The sequence below is a fragment of the Oncorhynchus kisutch genome, linkage group LG13, assembly GCF_002021735.2.
Source record: "Oncorhynchus kisutch isolate 150728-3 linkage group LG13, Okis_V2, whole genome shotgun sequence".
Taxonomy (NCBI): domain Eukaryota; kingdom Metazoa; phylum Chordata; class Actinopteri; order Salmoniformes; family Salmonidae; genus Oncorhynchus; species Oncorhynchus kisutch.
Genome location: NC_034186.2, coordinates 12,481,146 through 12,500,930, shown reverse-complemented (window position 1 = coordinate 12,500,930; position 19,785 = coordinate 12,481,146). Strand labels below are relative to the sequence as shown.

The window sequence follows — 19,785 nt, the reverse complement described above, 5'->3', positions numbered from 1 at the left end:
TCCAAATCAATTGTAAGGGACTTGTAAATAAAAAGGAAAACAATTCATATTTGAGGGTTAATATAACATAAATATATATATATTTGAAATGAGATTGAGATTTCCAAAAGTGAATGGAGGGTGTTATTGGCAGGGTCAAATCAAAGCATTGTCAGACTGGAAATTATGGATTTTTTTATGACAAACTATTAATTAACAAGAACAATTGACATTGTTGTGCATGCAAAACAGTCTACTCCTAATGGCTTGTCAGTAGGCAATATTTGTGTTTTATTAATGCGTGTGCGTGCGTTTTTACGGGACCTGTTTGTCAACTGGTAGGATATTCCTTCGTATTATCACCATAATAATGGGAAGTGGCAAAAACGGTAAGCCTATCATTCTCTAGACTTTAAAAAGTACTGGGCAAATCTATTTTTTCTGTCTGCTAGGTGCTATCCCAACGGCGCACATCCCCTTCATGAGAAGTGTTTAGAATTTAAGGCTGGCGCGCGGGCTTTCCCCATGGGACGCCAGCGAAAGGTCGCGCGCTGCTCTGTAGCCTACTGATGCGCTTTCCCCTCCCAACCAGCGTCGCCTCTGCGTGCGGTGACCACACCTGCAACCGGGAAAGTCCGCTAGACCTGCGCACGGTTCAGTGAGCACGAGAGGCACACACAAACACCATCGGAGGCTCCACATCGGAGAAAGGTAGTCAGTCTAGTCAGAATTATGTTGATTATTGAGACTATACTGTTTCAAACCGTCCTTTCACGCACCAAACGCACGGCATATGGTTTGGATTTGGAAATACCTCCCGGCGCAGGAACGGAGATTTGTGGAGTCGTTCCGTTTCGAGGATGAATAGCGACTGGGAATGTGCCAGCACCACGCACAGGTAAACAGCATATAGACAGAATACAAATGCTAGACAGTGCATGGATTACACACTCGATTTGTGTGTAATCCACCTGAAGGTGACTAGGCTAAACAACTTTCTTGACATTGTTCCACCTTTTATAGTTCGGTTCTAGGCTAGCTACTTATTTGAATAATCAAGCAAGATAATATGAGCTGAATATAAATAGCCTAATTTACTGTCATAACGTGTCGTGATCTGTCCTCATGACAGGTCATCATATGACAGTGTCATATAGCATTATGACAGTGTTACGTATGACAGCCATAGGTAATGTGTTGCTGTATGTTTGTTGTAACCATGTCACCATACTGTTGAGACAATCATCCCATAGAGCCAGAGTCGGCTACATTGGAGAGTTTAGCTCACTGCAGTTGCCACATTGAATACAAATAGCCCTTTGTATTTTCTTAAAGCCTCTAAGCATATTTTCTGATAGATATCTCCCATGAAAGGACAGTGAAGCTCGTAATTTTAGAATTTGTCAACGTTTAGTGGGAAATTGGTCACTTACTTGGTCCACCCCCCCCCCCCCCACCCCATGAAGGTATTAATTTCCAGAAGTTTGATCATGGTTATTGGCTGTTTGACTGAAGTTTTAATTCATATTTTCGAGCCTGACTTGACCCTTGACCATAAGAGATATTAAACATTGCATAAAATAACAGTAATGTATTTAAAAACCAAAACATACTCCTGACTATTCTTACACCCCATCATGCAAATAACACAATTATAGTTTAATCTATTTTCAGACACATTTTTGTGAAGCTGTAAAGACTGGAGTAGCTGAATAAATATGAACCTTTTATTGCCAGACAGAATGGGTGTAACAGGTTTTGTGGAGGACTGAACTGTCCAGTTTTTTTTATTTATTCAGGCCAACCAGGATTTCCTATACTGTAACTAGTTCCTGCCAATATCACACCTTAAGTTTTAGAACCAAGTGTTAGTGTTGGCCTCTAAACACTGTTGTAGCTATTTCCACTTGTATATACCATACAAAACACAAGTCAGTGATGTTGTGAAAAATCCATCTAGCATATACTTGTGTAACAGTAATTAACTATACCTAGGAGTGACCTCTCCATTGTCGTTCCCTGCTATCTCATGATCAATATACATAACATAGTCTCACCAATAAACTAAAAGGCGAGTGAGGGAACGAGGGATGGAGTGAGTGTGTGAGTATGCGCATGCATGTGTGTGCCAGCGGAGGCTGGTGAGGGGAGGATGGCTCATAATAATGCCAGGAACCATGTGTTTGATGTATTTGAGAGAGTGCATGAGAGAGGGTGGGTGTGAGAGAGAGACAGAAGGTGAGAGAGCGAGAGTGTGGAACCCAGCCCCGTGAGGATCAGGTTCTATCTGGAACCCAGCCCCGTGAGTATCAGGTTCTATCTGGAACCCAGCCCCGTGAGGATCAGGTTCTATCTGGAACCCAGCCCCGTGAGGATCAGGTTCTATCTGGAACCCAGCCCGTGAGGATCAGGTTCTATCTGGAACCCAGCCCCGTGAGGATCAGGTTCTATCTGGAACCCAGCCCCGTGAGTATCAGGTTCTATCTGGAACCCAGCCCCGTGAGGATCATGTTCTATCTGGAACCCAGCCCCGTGAGGATCAGGTTCTATCTGGAACCCAGCCCCGTGAGGATCATGTTCTATCTGGAACCCAGCCCCGTGAGGATCATGTTCTATCTGGAACCCAGCCCCGTGAGGATCATGTTCTATCTGGAACCCAGCCCCGTGAGGATCAGGTTCTATCTGGAACCCAGCCCCGTGAGGATCATGTTCTATCTGGAACCCAGCCCCGTGAGGATCATGTTCTATCTGGAACCCAGCCCCTTGAGGATCAGGTTCTATCTGGAACCCAGCCCCTTGAGGATCATGTTCTATCTGGAACCCAGCCCCGTGAGGATCAGGTTCTATCTGGAACCCAGCCCCTTGAGAATCAGGTTCTATCTGGAATCCAGGCTCCTGTTTCTCACAGAGCAGGGATGTTTGAATATGTTGAAGGCCGCCTCCGAACCCATACAATAAAAAAAAATGATGGCGAACAACAAAAGGTAAACATGTTTATTGTCGTCAGCAGAATGGAGCGAGGCAAGGGGGACGCGAGTGCATGTTAATTGGTGATTTGATTAGGGTTTTAATATTGGAGCTGTGCTCAATGAAGGCAGGCAGGCTCAGGCTGGCCACTACAGAGAGGAGAGTGTACATCCGAGTGGGCAGCTATAGGAGAAACTATCAGCAAAACCACATCAAGGACAGGAAACAGTCTGCATATTCAAGGGAGGAAAATACTGTATGCAAATGAAAAGTCAAGTGCAAAAAAATGTCAGACTCGCTTTAGATTATGTTGTGTTGGTGTTCTGTTTTTTTTCCAATTCTGTTCTTATCTATATTCTATTCTTCTTTCCATCCAGTTTGTGACTGATGCAGACAAGCTACTGTAGAGCCAGGTGGCTGAGGTCTCGGCAGGGAGTCAGTGCAAGCTGAGAGGGGTAGTAACATCACCGTCAACATCACTAGGTCCTGCTGAAGAGAGGTTGAAAACAACATCAGGTACAGGACCAGGGGGGAGGACAGCGGGGGAGACAAGTGTTTCCTTGTGCTGTTAGTTGTATTAGTATTTGCTATCAAGCACACAGTCCACAATTAAAATAGCATTAAGCCCAACTGAGTTGGTGTGTCTGCCAATTGTCCCCTCACCGTGCCTGGCCACAGAGAGGGTCCCGAGGCCCCTGACTGGCTGGACTGTGACAGGAACACAGACACCGCCTGAATAATGAACCATTCAGAACCTCTCTCTCTCCACAAGCCACTCCTCCATCCAGCCCTGCCTAGCCTCATCCCCAGACGCCTGCCTGCCTCCAGCCCCTAGCAGCTCCAGGCTCCCGGCCCCCATGGAGCTTGGCACTGATGCTCAGCGCAAAAACAGATGGTGCCAATCCTGACCCCTCTCGTCACCGATGGACAGGAACAGGAAGAGGAGGAGGCACTGTTGCCACAGCAACTCCTGGCCACACATCCTCTCCAAGGGCCTCAGGTAAACACATTCACACAACAGGACTAAGGCGAGGCCCCCGTTTGTGTCCTAGTCAGCTAACTCATTGCCTGTGAGACTTCAACACGACCAGACTTTTTTCTGTAGGCGTCCAATTCCATGCCTGCTTGGACTGTATGAGAATGTGCTGATGGACCAGGACCAGTGCAGGAACGTGACATCAGTTTACTGAAAGCCAATGAAACTCCATCCTGTCGGGGACTGCTCCTCTTTCCCTGCTGGCTGGCCTGGGCTCTCAGGCCTGGATGAATTATTAAAGGGACCCCTCAGTACTGCTGGTAGCGCTAAAGGCCTCTTTAAACACCTGCTGATCGGAGGGAGTGGTGTGTCGGTTCAAACCCTGCAGAGAGGAAGTAGGGACAAGCAGTTTCAGCCGTTTGACTGCAGATCAAAGCAAAGCTTCTGCAACTGTCTGGTTCCCTTGGCTCTCATCTCCTCCTGTCAGAAGTAAAACAACTACCATTTTGTTTATTTTGTTCTTATGTGAACCCATGAATAATTGATCTACAGACTGATTATAATGGCAAATTCCTATTTTAAAAGAACAGAACTTCAACATAAAATGAGACACTAATGACTTGTTGGGATGAATTCAGCAGGGCCAAATAACATAGGGAATACAGTGTCCATAAAGCATAGCTCCTCTGTCGAGTCGACTAACAGACCGACCTTCAGACCTTTTAAAAAACTGAACCCGAAAAGAGGTCTTACTAACTGATTCTCAAGGTTTTACGATTATCTGTGGGTTTTCATCATCATTATCACAGAGCAAAGTTGCATTAACTGAAATTTGCTGCTCTGCATATAACCGTCATCAACCTTGCTAGGTGCTGCAGACGTTTGGGGGAAGTCATTGTCTGCCTCTGTGCCTGTCTGCGAAATACAGAAGAGACAGACTAGAGAATAGCTCACACAGAGGAGCAGATGATGAAGGTTTTTATGATGAGGCCTCTGGTATCTGTGATGTGAAGGAGAGGTCCTATCAGCTCTGATAAGAGAGCAGGCAGAAAGCCTCTAAACAAGAGAGGAGAATGAGGAGAGAGAGAGAGAGTGTGTGTGTGTTAGTGCTGAGCGATTAGTGCTTTTTGAGGTCTGTTCGGTTTAAAACAAATAATCACGTTTTTCAATTTTGGTTTCGATAAATACAAAATATTAGTTTTTAAAAAATGTATTATGAAATATGAGCTTGAAATAATTTTTGAGCTTTTGAATTGAAATTCCAAAGCCAAATATATTGAGAACATTCAATTGTCTCTAACACAGAATAAAGCAATGAGCCCCATGATGTGACTGCCAATTACTGCTTAGCACTTATTAACAATAATGAATTCACATTTCTTTAATATATTACTACATTTATTTAATATACATACTATTTAATGATCTCATTTTTTCATTTCTTAGTCGTCATCTCATCTCTGCTCAGGCAGTAGCAGCCAGACAACCATCTAGCATTATCCCTGTGCTCCCCAACGAGCCAAGCTCCCCAGTCTTAGCTAGCGAAAAAGGGTAGCCCCTGATCATTGGGTTGCCACAGCTGCCCATGCTGCAGAGCTGTCTGCTACAACTGTCAATCGGTTAGTAAAGCTATATGTCCCAAACTGTCTGTCTATCTCTGTTGCTGTGTTGTACATTCCTCTCTCATGCGGTCTGTGTGCAGCTCCAGGAAGAATAGGCTAAATAGATTCTGGTCATTGTAGTTAACAGGGTTTGGGATTAGTGAACTGCATTTAGTTCAATTAGTAATTTTGCAGTAGCTTGGTGGTGGTTGAGCTAAATTCAAAATCTTGGTAGTGTTTTGAGTAGTTAATAAATGTTTTGCGGTGTCGCTAACAACAAACTACACCCTTCTTTTTATGCAAAAATAAAATATGGGTGAAGTAAGCAAGAATTTATTTTCATTTTTGTCATCAGACCTGCCTAATTCTCACTTGAAATATAGTTGTGTTTAATAGCTAAATTGCACATTCTGTTACAGTTTGTTTTAATCGCTTTGGTACTATTTTCACAAGCTTGTGGTGAATTTGATACATTTTTTGTATAAAACGCCAAATGAGTCAGTTGTAACTTTGTGCATTCATTTTGTTTGTAGACATCTTTCACCACACAACCATTGATCCTGAATATAAGGTTACTGTGAAATATAATGAGTATATAATGACACAAGGCGAGATTCAGATGCAGACACAGGTGGCAGATGGTTAGAGTCTCTGATATTTATTTAATAGCGAGGGAAAGGCAAGAGGCAGGGTGAGGACAGGCAAGAGTTCATAATCAGGTCCAAACGGTACAGGGCGTCTGGCAGGCTCGAGGTCGGGGGCAGGCAGAATGGTCAGGCAGGCGGGCTCAGTGTCAGGGCAGGCAGAATGGTCAGGCAGGCGGGCTCAGTGTCAGGGCAGGCAGAATGGTCAGGCAGGCGGGCTCAGTGTCAGGGCAGGCAGGCGGGCTCAGTGTCAGGGCAGGCAGAATGGTCAGGCAGGCGGGCTCAGTGTCAGGGCAGGTAGAATGGTCAGGCAGGCAGAATGGTCAGGCAGGCGGGCTCAGTGTCAGGGCAGGCAGAATGGTCAGGGCAGGCAGAATGGTCAGGCAGGCGGGCTCAGTGTCAGGGCAGGCAGAATGGTCAGGCAGGCGGGCTCAGTGTCAGGGCAGGTAGAATGGTCAGGCAGGCGGGCTCAGTGTCAGGGCAGGCAGAATGGTCAGGGCAGGCAGAATGGTCAGGCAGGCGGGCTCAGTGTCAGGGCAGGCAGAATGGTCAGGGCAGGCAGAATGGTCAGGCAGGCGGGCTCAGTGTCAGGGCAGGCAAAAGGTCAGAACCGGAAGGACTAGAAAAACAGGAGCTTGTAATTTACAGTACATTACACTGTTGTGGGCTATACACTTGCACTACCCATCAAAATGTACTGAATCACATTTTCATAATTTCTATCATTGGTGTGATCATTGAATACAATACATCTTCAACAATCATAGATGCAATTTATTTATTTATATACACAGTGCATTCAGAAAGTATTCAGACCCCTTGACTTTTTCTAATTTTGTTATGTTACAACCTTATTCTAAAATTGATTAAATTGTTGTTTTTTTCCCTCAATCTACACACAATACACCATAATGACAAAGCAATTATTATTTTATTTTTTCACATTTTAGCTAATTTAAATAAAAACCCACAAAAAAACCGGAAATATAACATTTACATAAGTATTCAGAACGTTTACTCTGTTCTTTGTTGAATCCCCTTTGGCATCAAGCCACATACAAGGTTGTCCTGGAAGAACTTGCTTCCTTCTGCTCTGACAATGTTCCCCAACTCTGAGGACAATGCTCCATGCCACACAGCCAGGTAATCAAGATGTGGAAGAAGGACCACCAGATCAAGACCCTGTCATGGCCAGCCCAATCTCCAGACCTGAACCCCATGGAAAACCTCTGGAATGTGATCAGGAGGAAGATGGATGGTCACAAGCCATTTAACAAAGCAGAGCTGCTTGAATTTCTGCACCAGGAGTGGCATAAAGTCACCCGACATCAATGTGAAAGACTGGTGGAGAGGAGAGCATGCCAAGACACATGAAAGCTGGGATTGAAAATCAGGGTTATTCTACCAAATATTGATTTCTGAACTCTTCCTAAGTTAAAACATTAGTATTGTGTTGTTTATAAATTAATATAAAACATATTTTCTTTGCGTTATTCGAGGTCTGACAACACTGCATATTTTTTGTTATTTTAACCAGTTGCAATTTTTAGCAAATATATGCTCTAAGTGACAATATTTTTATTTGGAATTTGGAAGAAATGTTGTAGGTAGTTCATTGAAAACAAAATGTTCATTTTACCCAAACACATCTATAAATAGTAAAACCAGAGAAACTGATACTTTTGCAGTGGTCTCTTCATTTTTTCTAGAGCTGTATATACTACATGATCAAAAGTATGTGGACACCTACTCGTTGAACGTCTTATTCCAAAATGATGGACATTAATATGGAGTTGGTCCCCCTTTTCCTGCTATAACAGCCTCCACTCTTCTCTGAAGGCTTTCCGCTAGATGTTGGAACATTGCTGTGGGGACTTGCTACCATTCATCAATGAGAGCGTTAGTGAGGTTGGGCACTGATGTTGGGCGATTTGGCTTGGCTCGCAGTCGGCATTCCAATTCATCCCAAAGGCATTTGATGGGGTTGAGGTCAGAGGCCAGTCAAGTTATTCCACACCTATCTCGACAAACCATTTCGTATGGACCTCGCTTTGTGCACAGGGTCATTGTCATGCTGAACAGGAAAGGGCCTTCCCCAAACTGTTGCACAAAGTTGCACACAGAATCGTGTAGAATGTCATTGTATGCTGTAGCTTTGAGATTTCCCTTCACTGGAGCGAAGGGGCCTAGCCCGAACCATGAAAACCAGCCCCAGACCATTATTCCTCCTCCACCAAACTTTACAGCATTGGGGCAGGTATCGTTCTCCTGGCATCAACCAAACCCAGATTCATCCATCGCACTGCCAGATGGTGAAGGGTGATTCATCACTCCAGAGAACACGTTTCCACTACTCCAGAGTCCAATGGCGGCAAGCTTTACACCACTCCAGCCGTTGCTTGGCATTGCGCATGGTGATCCTAGGCTTGTGTGCGGCTGCTCGGCCATGGAAATCCATTTCATGAAGCTTCCCGCTAAAAGTTATTGTGCTAAAGTTGTTTCTAGAGGCAGTTTGGAACTCGGTAGTGAGTGTTGCAACCGAGGACAAAATTATTTTTACACTCTGCTCGCTTCAGCACCCGCCGTTCTTGTTCTGTGAGCTTGTGTGGCCTACCACTTCGCTCCTGAACTGTTGTTGCTCCTAGAAGTTTCCACTTCACAATAACAGCACCTACAGTTGACAGGGGCCGCTTTTAGCAGGGCACTGACTTGTTGGAAAGGTGGCATCCTATGACGGTGCCACATTGAAAGTCACTAAGCTCTTCAGTATGGGCAATTCTACTGCCAGTGTTTGTCTATGGAGATTGCATGGCTGTGTGCTCAATTTTATACACCTGTCAGCAGCGGGTGTGGCTGAAATAGCCAAATCCACTCATTTGAAGGGGTGTCCACATACTTTTAGCCATGTAGTGTAGTTTGGATGTAGTGAACTACTTTTTAAAAGTAACTCGTTAAGTGAACTATATTTTTCTTAAGTGTAGCTTAATATCTTTCAGTGTGAAGTAATTGGTAGCTTGGCAAACTATATTTTCAGAGTAGCTTCCCCAACTCCGGTAGGTAATTACCACGTTTTCTGCGCTGAACTAGGTTGAATATTTGCCTACGAAAACTCCCTACAGCATCTCACAGTTCGTTCTTGATTTGGATGTCTCTCGTGCTTGATAGGATTTCTCACTAGAGAAATGGCACGTTGAGCTCACAAGAAAACCAAACTAAGTGGACTTGGTTTGGATTATGTTGGGGAATTCAAGTAATTGAACCAACGTCAATCAAATAGTTGTTTAATAATCGCTCAGCGTGTGTGTGTGTGTGTGTGTGTGAGAGAGAGAGAGAGAGAAAAATTGTGTTTTGGTATGAGAGAGAAAAGCCAATTATATATGTGTGTGTGTTTTTATTGTTTTCATCCAGCTCATATGTCACCTCAATTACTGCCTTCTATTCCTGTTATACCTGTCAGTGGCATCAGGTCCAAACCTGCTGGGATTTAATTAGTGACTCAACAACACACACACTGTACCCCCCACATACACACACTGTACACCTCGTATACACATCCACCTCATAATTATTAACTGAAACGGCGTGGAGAAGCGGGAGTCCAATAAACGCAATGCGCTCTGTTATTTAGTATCCCTTCACTTCACACCTAATGTGAACACCTTGTGACTCAGCTGTACTGTGTGTCATATCTCAGTGTGATGATCCCTGTGTGTTGATGAGGACTCAGCTCAACCTGCTGCTTGGAGGCTCAGACAGACTAGTAGTGTTCTGTTTGTGTCAGCAGACTAGACCAGGTCTGTTAGAGGACAGTTGTAATTCCTGTCAGAGTGCTGCTGCTGCTCTGTGCTCGCCTCGCTCAGTGCCTCGGCTCGCGCTATTGACTTTGATAGTAAAGGGGCTGTCAGACTTTTAAAGACAAGCTGTCTGTGCCCTGACCTTGAGAGTGGCTGGGACTACAGGGGCAGACCATTGATAAAAGGAGTCATACTTGAGCCCTGTTGTGAGGGGGGCTGTAATCAGCGTTGCGCTGCCATCTTAGAAATATCACCTCGCAGGGGAATAAACAGGAGGTGGCACACAACACCGGACGAGAGCTGGGTGGCTAAACTAGCCTACGGGGTGGCTAAACTAGCCTACGAGGTGGCTAAACTAGCCTACGAGGTGTGGCTAAACTAGCCTACGAGGTGTGGCTAAACTAGCCTACGAGGGGTGGCTAAACTAGCCTATGGGGTGGTTAAACTAGCCTACGAGGGGTGGCTAAACTAGCCTACGAGGGGTGGCTAAACTAGCCTACGAGGGGTGGCTAAACTAGCCTACGAGGGGTGGCTAAACTAGCCTACGGGGTGGCTAAACTAGCCTACGAGGGGTGGCTAAGCTAGCCTACGGGGTGGCTAAACTAGCCTACGAGGGGTGGCTAAACTCGCCTACGGGGTGGCTAAGCTAGCCTACGGGGTGGCTAAACTAGCCTACGAGGGGGCTAAACTAGCCTACGAGGGGGGGCTAAACTAGCCTACGAGGGGGGGCTAAACTAGCCTACGAGGGGTGGCTAAACTAGCCTACGAGGGATGGCTAAGCTAGCCTACGGGGGGGCTAAACTAGCCTACGAGGGGGGGCTAAACTAGCCTGCGAGGGGTGGCTAAGCTACCCTACGAGGGGTGGCTAAGCTAGCCTACGAGGGGGGGCTAACCTAGTCTACGAGGGGTGGCTAAACTAGCCTACGAGGGGTGGCTAAACTAGCCTACGAGGGGTGGCTAAACTAGCCTACGAGGGGTGGCTAAACTAGCCTACGAGGGGTGGCTAAACTAGCCTACGAGGGGTGGCTAAACTAGCCTACGAGGGGTGGCTAAACTAGCCTACGAGGGGTGGCTAAACTAGCCTACGGGGTGGCTAAACTAGCCTACGAGGGGTGGCTAAACTCGCCTACGAGGGGTGGCTAAACTAGCCTACGAGGGGTGGCTAAACTAGCCTACGGGGTGCTTAAACTAGCCTACGAGGGGTGGCTAAGCTAGCCTACGGGGTGGCTAAACTAGCCTACGAGGGGTGGCTAAGCTAGCCTACGGGGTGGCTAAACTCGCCTACGAGGGGTGGCTAAACTCGCCTACGGGGTGGCTAAACTAGCCTACGAGGGGTGGCTAAACTAGCCTACGAGGGGTGGCTAAACTAGCCTACGAGGGGTGGCTAAACTAGCCTACGAGGGGTGGCTAAGCTAGCCTACGGGGGGGCTAAACTAGCCTACGAGGGGGGGCTAAACTAGCCTACGAGGGGTGGCTAAACTAGCCTACGAGGGGTGGCTAAGCTAGCCTACGAGGGGGGGCTAAACTAGCCTACGAGGGGTGGCTAAACTAGCCTACGAGGGGTGGCTAAACTAGCATACGAGGGGTGGCTAAACTAGCCTACGAGGGGTGGCTAAACTAGCCTACGAGGGGTGGCTAAACTAGCCTACGAGGGGTGGCTAAACTAGCCTACGAGGGGTGGCTAAACTAGCCTACGAGGGGTGGCTAAACTAGCCTACGAGGGGTGGCTAAACTAGCCTACGAGGGGTGGCTAAACTAGCCTACGGGGTGCTTAAACTAGCCTACGAGGGGTGGCTAAGCTAGCCTACGGGGTGGCTAAACTAGCCTACGAGGGGTGGCTAAGCTAGCCTACGGGGTGGCTAAACTCGCCTACGAGGGGTGGCTAAACTCGCCTACGGGGTGGCTAAACTAGCCTACGAGGGGTGGCTAAACTAGCCTACGAGGGGTGGCTAAACTAGCCTACGAGGGGTGGCTAAACTAGCCTACGAGGGGTGGCTAAGCTAGCCTACGGGGGGGCTAAACTAGCCTACGAGGGGGGGCTAAACTAGCCTACGAGGGGTGGCTAAACTAGCCTACGAGGGGTGGCTAAGCTAGCCTACGAGGGGGGGCTAAACTAGCCTACGAGGGGTGGCTAAACTAGCCTACGAGGGGTGGCTAAACTAGCATACGAGGGGTGGCTAAACTAGCCTACGAGGGGTGGCTAAACTAGCCTACGAGGGGTGGCTAAACTAGCCTACGAGGGGTGGCTAAACTAGCCTACGAGGGGTGGCTAAACTAGCCTACGAGGGGTGGCTAAACTAGCCTACGAGGGGTGGCTAAACTAGCCTACGAGGGGTGCTGATCTACATACAGGAGTACACCATAAAGATGCTAGGCCACTATGAGCTGCTAATCTAATAAACAACACACACACACTCAAACACAGAAACACACTTCTATTTCATGTTATTTGTCTCTGTCACACACACACACACACACGTCTAAGAAGGGAGAGGGGTTTTCAGGTTGCATATTCAGCATTATGTTTTCAGTCAGTTCAAACACCTCTCTCTGCAGGATACCTCTGTTATATGGCAGGATCTCTAATGTTTAGAGCCCTGCTTTAAAGATTGCATATTCAGCAACGTGTGTGTGTGCGTGTGTGCATGTCAGGTGGCTCTAATGTCCCTTGTCTCTCCTCTCCCCAGGTATCCATCAGGCTGCATTTGGTCCTTGAGCTCTGAGGGTTCAGTGACAGGACATCCTCTCAGAGTGCAGTGGACTACCTGATGGACCCTGTGATCCACCAAGAGGACCTGTAATCAAGTGAGAAGGAACTGTGATCCGGTGAGGTATCCAGTGATCCATCTGCTGTGATTCACTGAGGACTCTATTGAGATCCACTCAAGATTTCCAGAGAGAAAGAACGGTGTTCCACTGAGAGTTCCAGTGATCCTGCTTGTGTCCTGGTAGAGTTCTCTGGTGAGCGTGTCTGTCAGGCTGGGAGGATCAGGATGCCAGAGCTGGAGGACTTCCCTCCGTCGCGGGGTGGCCAGCCGGCCGGTCCCGACCCTGCTCAGATCCAGCGCAGTGTTCTGGATGAACAGGTGGAGCTGTGGTGGTTCCGGGACCCGGCCAAGTCTCTGCTGTGCTACTGTGTGGCGGTCCTCCTTATCCTGGGCTGCGGCCTGGGTGGCGTGCTTCTCCTCTCCACCACCACCAGTTTCTCCAGTGACTGGCGCATGGGAGCGGGCATGGCCCTGTGTCTCTTAGCCCTGGCCGTCCTCCTCAAACAGCTCCTGAGCTCGGCCGTGCAGGACATGAACTGTGTGCGCAGTCGCAGGCAGATCGATATCCTTAAGAGCGGAGGGCTGTCGGATCTGTTAGTAGTGCTCATCACGGGGCTGTGTCTGGTGGTCTGTGGGGCTGTGCTGCTGAAGCTGGCTTTGGAGCACCACATGCCCCAGCCGGGCGTGGCCCTGAACGATATGTACATCTCTGGGGTGGTGTTGTTAGCTGGAGGGGGGGCAGCGGTAGTGGGGGTAGGGGTGTACACAGGGGTGGTGATGCTGCTGGAGAGGACCAGGCCGGGCCAGAGGTTTAGGGACAGGGCTGTGGGGCTGTTCACTATCTCTGGACGACACATAGACCAGGGTAGGAGGGAGACCACCTCTAGCCTGGCTAACCTCATCTGACCACCAGAGACATGGGATGGGACAGGTAGCCCAGACAGGAGATGACTGCGACACTCATATGGACCAGATCTGATCTGTGGGAGATGCGCACTGGGGGAGGGTTGGAGCTTATTGGCCAGCTCTGGTTTGAGGTATGTGGCCTTGTAGTTTCTGGGCCACGTTTGTTCTGAATGTGGGCCACATCCACCTTGCTGTCAGGGAGGGACCAATGGACATCACATTTGAAAATGGCATTTTAGCATAATGGCCATCTTGGAAAGCCACTATATGTTCATTGAGTTGTTGATTACCACAGCACCCCTGTGGTTCTTAAAACAATGGAATTTTGCAGAATCATGAAATACCATGAGGAATACAGAGCTGTGTCAACACATGATATTTTTATGGTTCAAGCATGGGCCATTTTATGAGCCCAGCAGAGCACCTTTCTATGATGTAGAATGAAGAGAATCCCAGTGACACTGCACAGACACCGGACACTGAACACGGTGCAGAGATAATGATTCAGAATGTGTCCAATGTAATAATAATAATATCATCCACTACAAAGCAGCAGGTGAAAAAGCTGCTGTAAGGAATAATCATATCATAGAATAATGTACCCAGCATCTCCAAACTTAATCAAAGTGATCAATGACACATTTAGTCACCTTTTCATGTCACAGGTTTACAGCAGTGTTGGGTGGTCAAAGACCTCCATAAGCAAGCTGTGTCATCACTCACTTTGCTTTGCAACGCTTACCAAGAATCTGAGGAGAACGTCCTGCATTGTTGCCATGGTTAAAGGGTACAATGTGGTTTCATTAAACAAAGCGTCTATGTGCTTGGATGCTGTTCTTGGATTTAAGTTGCTGTGTGTTTTGTGTGTGTCTGGCCCTCGCACCTCCTTATCAGGCAGTGCATGTGAGCGGCCTGTTGCTCAGAGACAATAGGGGTCACTGAGGCGGCCATTGTTGTTGTACTGATGGTTGGGCATTGGGACAATGGACAGACTGTGGATCGTAAAAGGGCTGGCATCGCCCAGTACGGCTCACCCTTACCACCCTCTCTCTCTCACACACACACACACACACAGCATCGGCAGTGACTGTGCAATGAGCCAGTACAGCGTGCAATCCCTAATTGACAAGGGACTGTTCTTGGTCTCTGCTGTGCACTGCTATGGACATGCCTTCTAGGTGGTGCCAGGTATGTTTGTGTACGTATTTTTTATTTTTTAAATTGTACCTTTATTTAACTAGGCAAGTCAGTTAAGAACAAATTCTTATTTTCAATGACGGCCTAGGAACAGTGGGTTAACTGCCTGTTCAGGGGCAGAACGACAGATTTGTACCTTGTCAGCTCGGGGATTTGAACTTGCAACCTTTCGGTTAATAGTCCAACACTCTAACCACTAGGCTACGCTGCCGCCCCCCTATGATAGAGAGACGACAGCCACAAACAGTGATGAGAGAGAAGCCAGACGGTAAGAGAGAAAGAGCTACAGAGATGTTCAACGTGAGCTCCTGATTTATTTCATTTTTTTTGTTTTTAGAATGAGACACTCAAATCTAAAAAATAATTCAAGACAAGAAGTGATGAACAACAACTCAATATTCAATCAGAATAGAAAAAAGTCACTTTGCGCCTCAAATTAAGAAGTCTTGACTCGCTAGCTAGCTACACCACAAAAACCTAGCCAGCAGGCTAACATGCTAGCCAGAAATATTTAGCTAGAACAAACCTAGCAAGGGGTGTTAATACAACTACATCAAACGATCAAACTGAGTGAGTAAACAAAAAGGAGCGCGGACTCTAACTTTAAACATATTCTGTTTTTTTGCTGTGAAGATTTTTCACTTTTTTTCCGGTTTCTGAGCTAAATTAGAGCTAGCTAGCAACAGCAGCAGACAAACAAAACCGGTTGCCAAGGCAATGGTGCAGCAAAACAGAGCAGCAGTAGTAGCAGAGCCCACAAGCACCATGTCCTCACTCCCCCTCAGCGCTGAGTCCATTCTCTACTCTCCAGAGGCCAAAATTGACACAAGGATGAAAGCTTTAAAAAAAAAAAAACTACTAAAGGGGAGGCCAGAAACCTTTTTCGCAGACCTCTACAAAAACAATAATGTGAGTAATCTCATATTTCTCCCTGACCAACCAAATGCATGGCGGTCAGCAGTCTGCTCTCACTACCCATCCATAAAGAAAGAAGGAATCTGTAATGGGTGGAAGCTGAAAGTCAAATAGACAGATGACCCTGACAGCGCCATGATAACAATTAACCTCTACAAGACTGGGGCAAAGTAACCTTAGGCTGTTTGAAACAGACTTTCAGACCATTAAGGAGAGAGCAGAGAGAGAAACTCCACCACCATCACCCCCACTCTCCCCACCCAAAAAGGCACATCCAGCAACTCTCTTCCCATCATAGTGGAGGACACGCCCAAGGAGGAGAGCGACCCCCTCAGTGCAGAGCAGGCTCAGGCCCTCCTCACCACCATGGCTGCCATGAGGGGTGAGTTCACCAAACTAGAGGGGGAGGTTGTCCTGCTCAGGGTGAGCGTGAGCAAACAGTAGCCAGACATCCACACCTTAGAAGAGCTCCTAACCAAGGTGAGGACAGAGCAGGACAGCAGCCTTACAGGACAGCTGAAAGAGGTTCAGCAAGAGAGAGATGGACTCGAGAGAACTGGCTGATCTAACAAAGGAGGTGAGAGAGCTCCAAAAAGATAGGCAGAGCAGTACAATCTGACCACACTAAGAGAGGAGCTGCAGGAGAGAAAGAGGACAGGCTGCAGGAGAAAAAGAGGACAGGCTGCTGGAGAGAAAGGGAACAGAGGACAGGCTGCTGGAGAGAAAGGGAACAGAGGACAGGCTGCAGGAGAGAAAGAGGACAGGTTGTAGAAGAGAAAGAGGACAGGCTGCAGGAGAGAAAGAGGACAGGAGGACAGGCTGCAGGAGAGAAAGAGGACAGGCTGCAGGAGCAGTTATATCACCACTCTATGACCAGCCCTCACACAGCAGAGGAGCCCACCTCAACCAGCCAGGCCTCCCCAACCCTGCCCTCACACAGCAGAGGAGCCCAGCTCAACCAGCCAGGCCTCCCTAGCCCTGCCTGCTGCACACCTCACCCCAGCCCACAGAACAGCCTCCAACTGACAGTAGCACCGGCACCGACCAGCCACACCCCAGCTCCAACACCCACCAGCCCCCACTACCCCCTCCAGTCCAGAATAAACACTGGCTGACATGGTCCTGTTGATGGACTCAAATGAGAAGTTTGTTCAGGAGAATACATTTTTCCCTAGACACAAAACGAGAAAGATGTGGTGCCAACAACGCAGAGTGCCATGGAGCTGCTTGATAAGGCCCAGCTCGGGTCGCCAAGCCACATAATCATACACACCGGAAGCAACGACCTGCGTGCTCAGCAGGAAAGGGTGGCGACTTCACCACGGGGAGTGATTGAGAAGGCCTCCGCAATCTTCCCAACTCAAGGAATCTTGGTGTCAACCCTTCTACAGAGGAAGGACTTCCACCCTTCCACAATCCAAAGAATAAACGCCAGCCTCTCCCGCGACTGTGCCTTGCAACCCAATGTACACCTGGCCCATCATCCCACCCTCAGTCTGGACTGTCTCTATGACCATGTTCACCTGTACAGGGAGACAGTCCCCATCCTTGCCAAGACTCTCAAGGACGTTGCTTTAAACCGCAACCCGATCTCTCAAAGCAGGAACAGCGGAGCAATCTCCACCCCACCGAGATAACACCCCGGACCAGAACTCTGGACCCCCCCCCAGCCACGGCCACAGCACCACCAACCTCAATGCCCACCACAGCCAGCACGGCACAGACCACACCAGCTTCAGACCCAACCAGATGAGGCCTACCACCCCCCACCGCAGACCCACACCTGGAGGAGTCAAAACCCTGCAGACAGAGCTATGCACAGTCTGTGAGAGGAGCAACTGGCCCAGCCTCCACCAATCAAATGAGTGACATTAAACAAATGCTGAGTATTTTATGCTCACGTGATAGGCCGAGGGTCATGGTAAGATGAGCACAAGAACTCCACCATCCTCACACTACACCCACGCAAGTCACATGACACAAATGCTATCTTAAATGATAAACAAATCACATTTGCATAATAAGAGTTTACGTTAATTGAAAAATCCTATTGTAATAGTTCTTGTTGGATTGTGAGTGTATATCATTTTGAAGGTAAAGAAAAACAGTTGTGAAATCTGTTTACGTTGCATGTTGGAATTTACAAGGCTTGAATTCCTCTGCTTTTGGACTAAAGAGCAGAAACACAGATTACCTGAAATAAATTGATGATGTTGATATTGTAGTACTACAGGAAACATGGTGCAGAGGTGATGTTTCCACTGGCTGTCCACTAGGTTATAGGGAGATAATTGTACCATCCACCAACTTAAAAGGAATCAGACAGGGCAGAGACTCAGGGGGAATGCTAATATGGTATACATCAAAACAGGAGAATTCTTATCTGGTTAAAAATCAACAAAGAGGCTATCTTAACTGATAAAAACATCTTCCTCTGTGCATCATACATTTCCCCCTCAGTCACCTTACTTCAATGAAGAGAGTTTCTCCATTCTAGAGGGGGAGACTAGTCACTTTCAGGCCCAAGGCAACGTACTGATCTGTGGAGATCTGAATGCTAGAACAGCAGAAGAACTATTAACAGTCATGGGGACAAACACCTACCGGGAAGCAACAACCTTTCCCTCCCCACATACCCCACTAGAAACAACTATGACAAAGTGAAAAACAAAAATCGAGTACAGCTCCTGAAGCTCTGTGGAACACTGGGTCTGTACATAGTCAATGGTAGGCTGAGAGGGGACTCTTTTGGTAGGTACACCTACAGCTCTGTGGAACACTGGGTCTGTACATAGTCAATGGTAGGCTGAGAGGGGACTCTTTTGGTAGGTACACCTACAGCTCTGTGGAACACTGGGTCTGTACATAGTCAATGGTAGGCTGAGAGGGGACTCTTTAGGTAGGTACACCTACAGCTCTGTGGAACACTGGGTCTGTACATAGTCAATGGTAGTCTGAGAGGGGACTCTTTTGGTAGGTACACCTACAGCTCTGTGGAACACTGGGTCTGTACATAGTCAATGGTAGGCTGAGAGGGGACTCTTTTGGTAGGTACACCTACAGCTCTGTGGAACACTGGGTCTGTACATAGTCAATGGTAGGCTGAGAGGGGACTCTTTAGGTAGGTACACCTACAGCTCTGTGGAACACTGGGTCTGTACATAGTCAATGGTAGGCTGAGAGGGGACTCTTTTGGTAGATACACCTACAGCTCATCCCTTGGCAACAGCACTGTAGACTACTTCCTCACCGACCTAAACCCAGAGTCTCTCAGAGCCTTCACAGTCAGGCCACTAACACCTCTCTCAGACCACAGTAAAATCACAGTGTATCTGAGAAGAGCAGAACCCAACCATGAAGCATCACGGCCCAATAAATGACATGGTACTAAACAGGCCTATAGATGAAGTGCAAACAGTACAGACATCTACCAAAAAGCAATTAGTAGCCAAAAAATACAATCTCTCCTGGACAATCTTTAGCCTTAACATTCTCTTCAGCAATGAAGGTGTACATTTGGCTGTTTGGAACATAAACTTTATATTTGACGAATTAGCCTCCTTGGCTAATCTAAAGAAACATAAGAGCAAACCAGAAATAACAGATAGATTATGAAAATTGGTTGATAATGATTGGAGAAATCTCAGAAAGTAGTTTTTTTTTAAACAGAGAACCAGACAACAAAAATGTTTGCCGTCAATATGGGGAAACACTGAACCGATACAAACACACCCTAAGAACAGAGGAACAGAACATTAGAAATCAGCTGGATGGAATTGAGGAATCATAGAATCAAACCACTTGTGGGAGAATTGGAATAAATTAAACAAACCTCATCATGAGGAATTTCCAAAATGGGGATATGTGGCCAGAACAAAAATATATACAAGAAAAATTACAATTCCTTGAATCAGCAGTCAGACTATCAGAATCCTGTGGATACCGCAATGACAGAAGACATTTTGGGGAAAAACTATGCACTCTCCAACCCCAAAAGGCCTGTGGAGCTGACGATAATTTAAATGAAATGATCAAATA

General features: G+C 47.2%; 2 protein-coding genes across 4 annotated transcripts in view; both read left to right on the top strand.

Annotated features, from left to right (window-relative positions):
• The window catches only part of LOC109903045 (cilia- and flagella-associated protein 57-like), a 34,540-nt gene extending 31,603 nt beyond the window's left edge, over window positions 1-2,937 (top strand). Inside the window, 1 exon segment of the mRNA XM_031838034.1 lies at window positions 2,311-2,937. Coding sequence (XP_031693894.1) covers window positions 2,311-2,937 — 627 coding nt within the window.
• On the top strand, window positions 570-17,971 carry tmem125a (transmembrane protein 125a). 3 transcript variants are annotated; one of them, XM_020499544.2, is made up of 3 exons: window positions 570-877; window positions 3,324-3,462; window positions 12,649-17,971. In XM_020499544.2, the coding sequence occupies exon 3, from the start codon at window positions 12,955-12,957 to the stop codon at window positions 13,633-13,635; it is 681 nt and encodes a 226-aa protein (XP_020355133.1). In that variant the 5' UTR covers window positions 570-877; window positions 3,324-3,462; window positions 12,649-12,954; the 3' UTR covers window positions 13,636-17,971. The 3 variants fall into 3 exon arrangements, with proteins under 3 accessions (XP_020355133.1, XP_020355132.1, XP_020355134.1); XM_020499543.2 differs by having other exon boundaries at window positions 3,324-3,946; XM_020499545.2 differs by lacking the exon at window positions 3,324-3,462.
• Window positions 17,972-19,785: the final 1,814 nt, after the last annotated feature.

What these genes read in the sequence shown, in the direction of transcription:
- tmem125a (XM_020499545.2), top strand. Translation starts at nt 12,955, where the DNA reads ATGCCAGAGCTGGAGGACTTCCCTCCGTCGCGGGGTGGCCAGCCGGCC.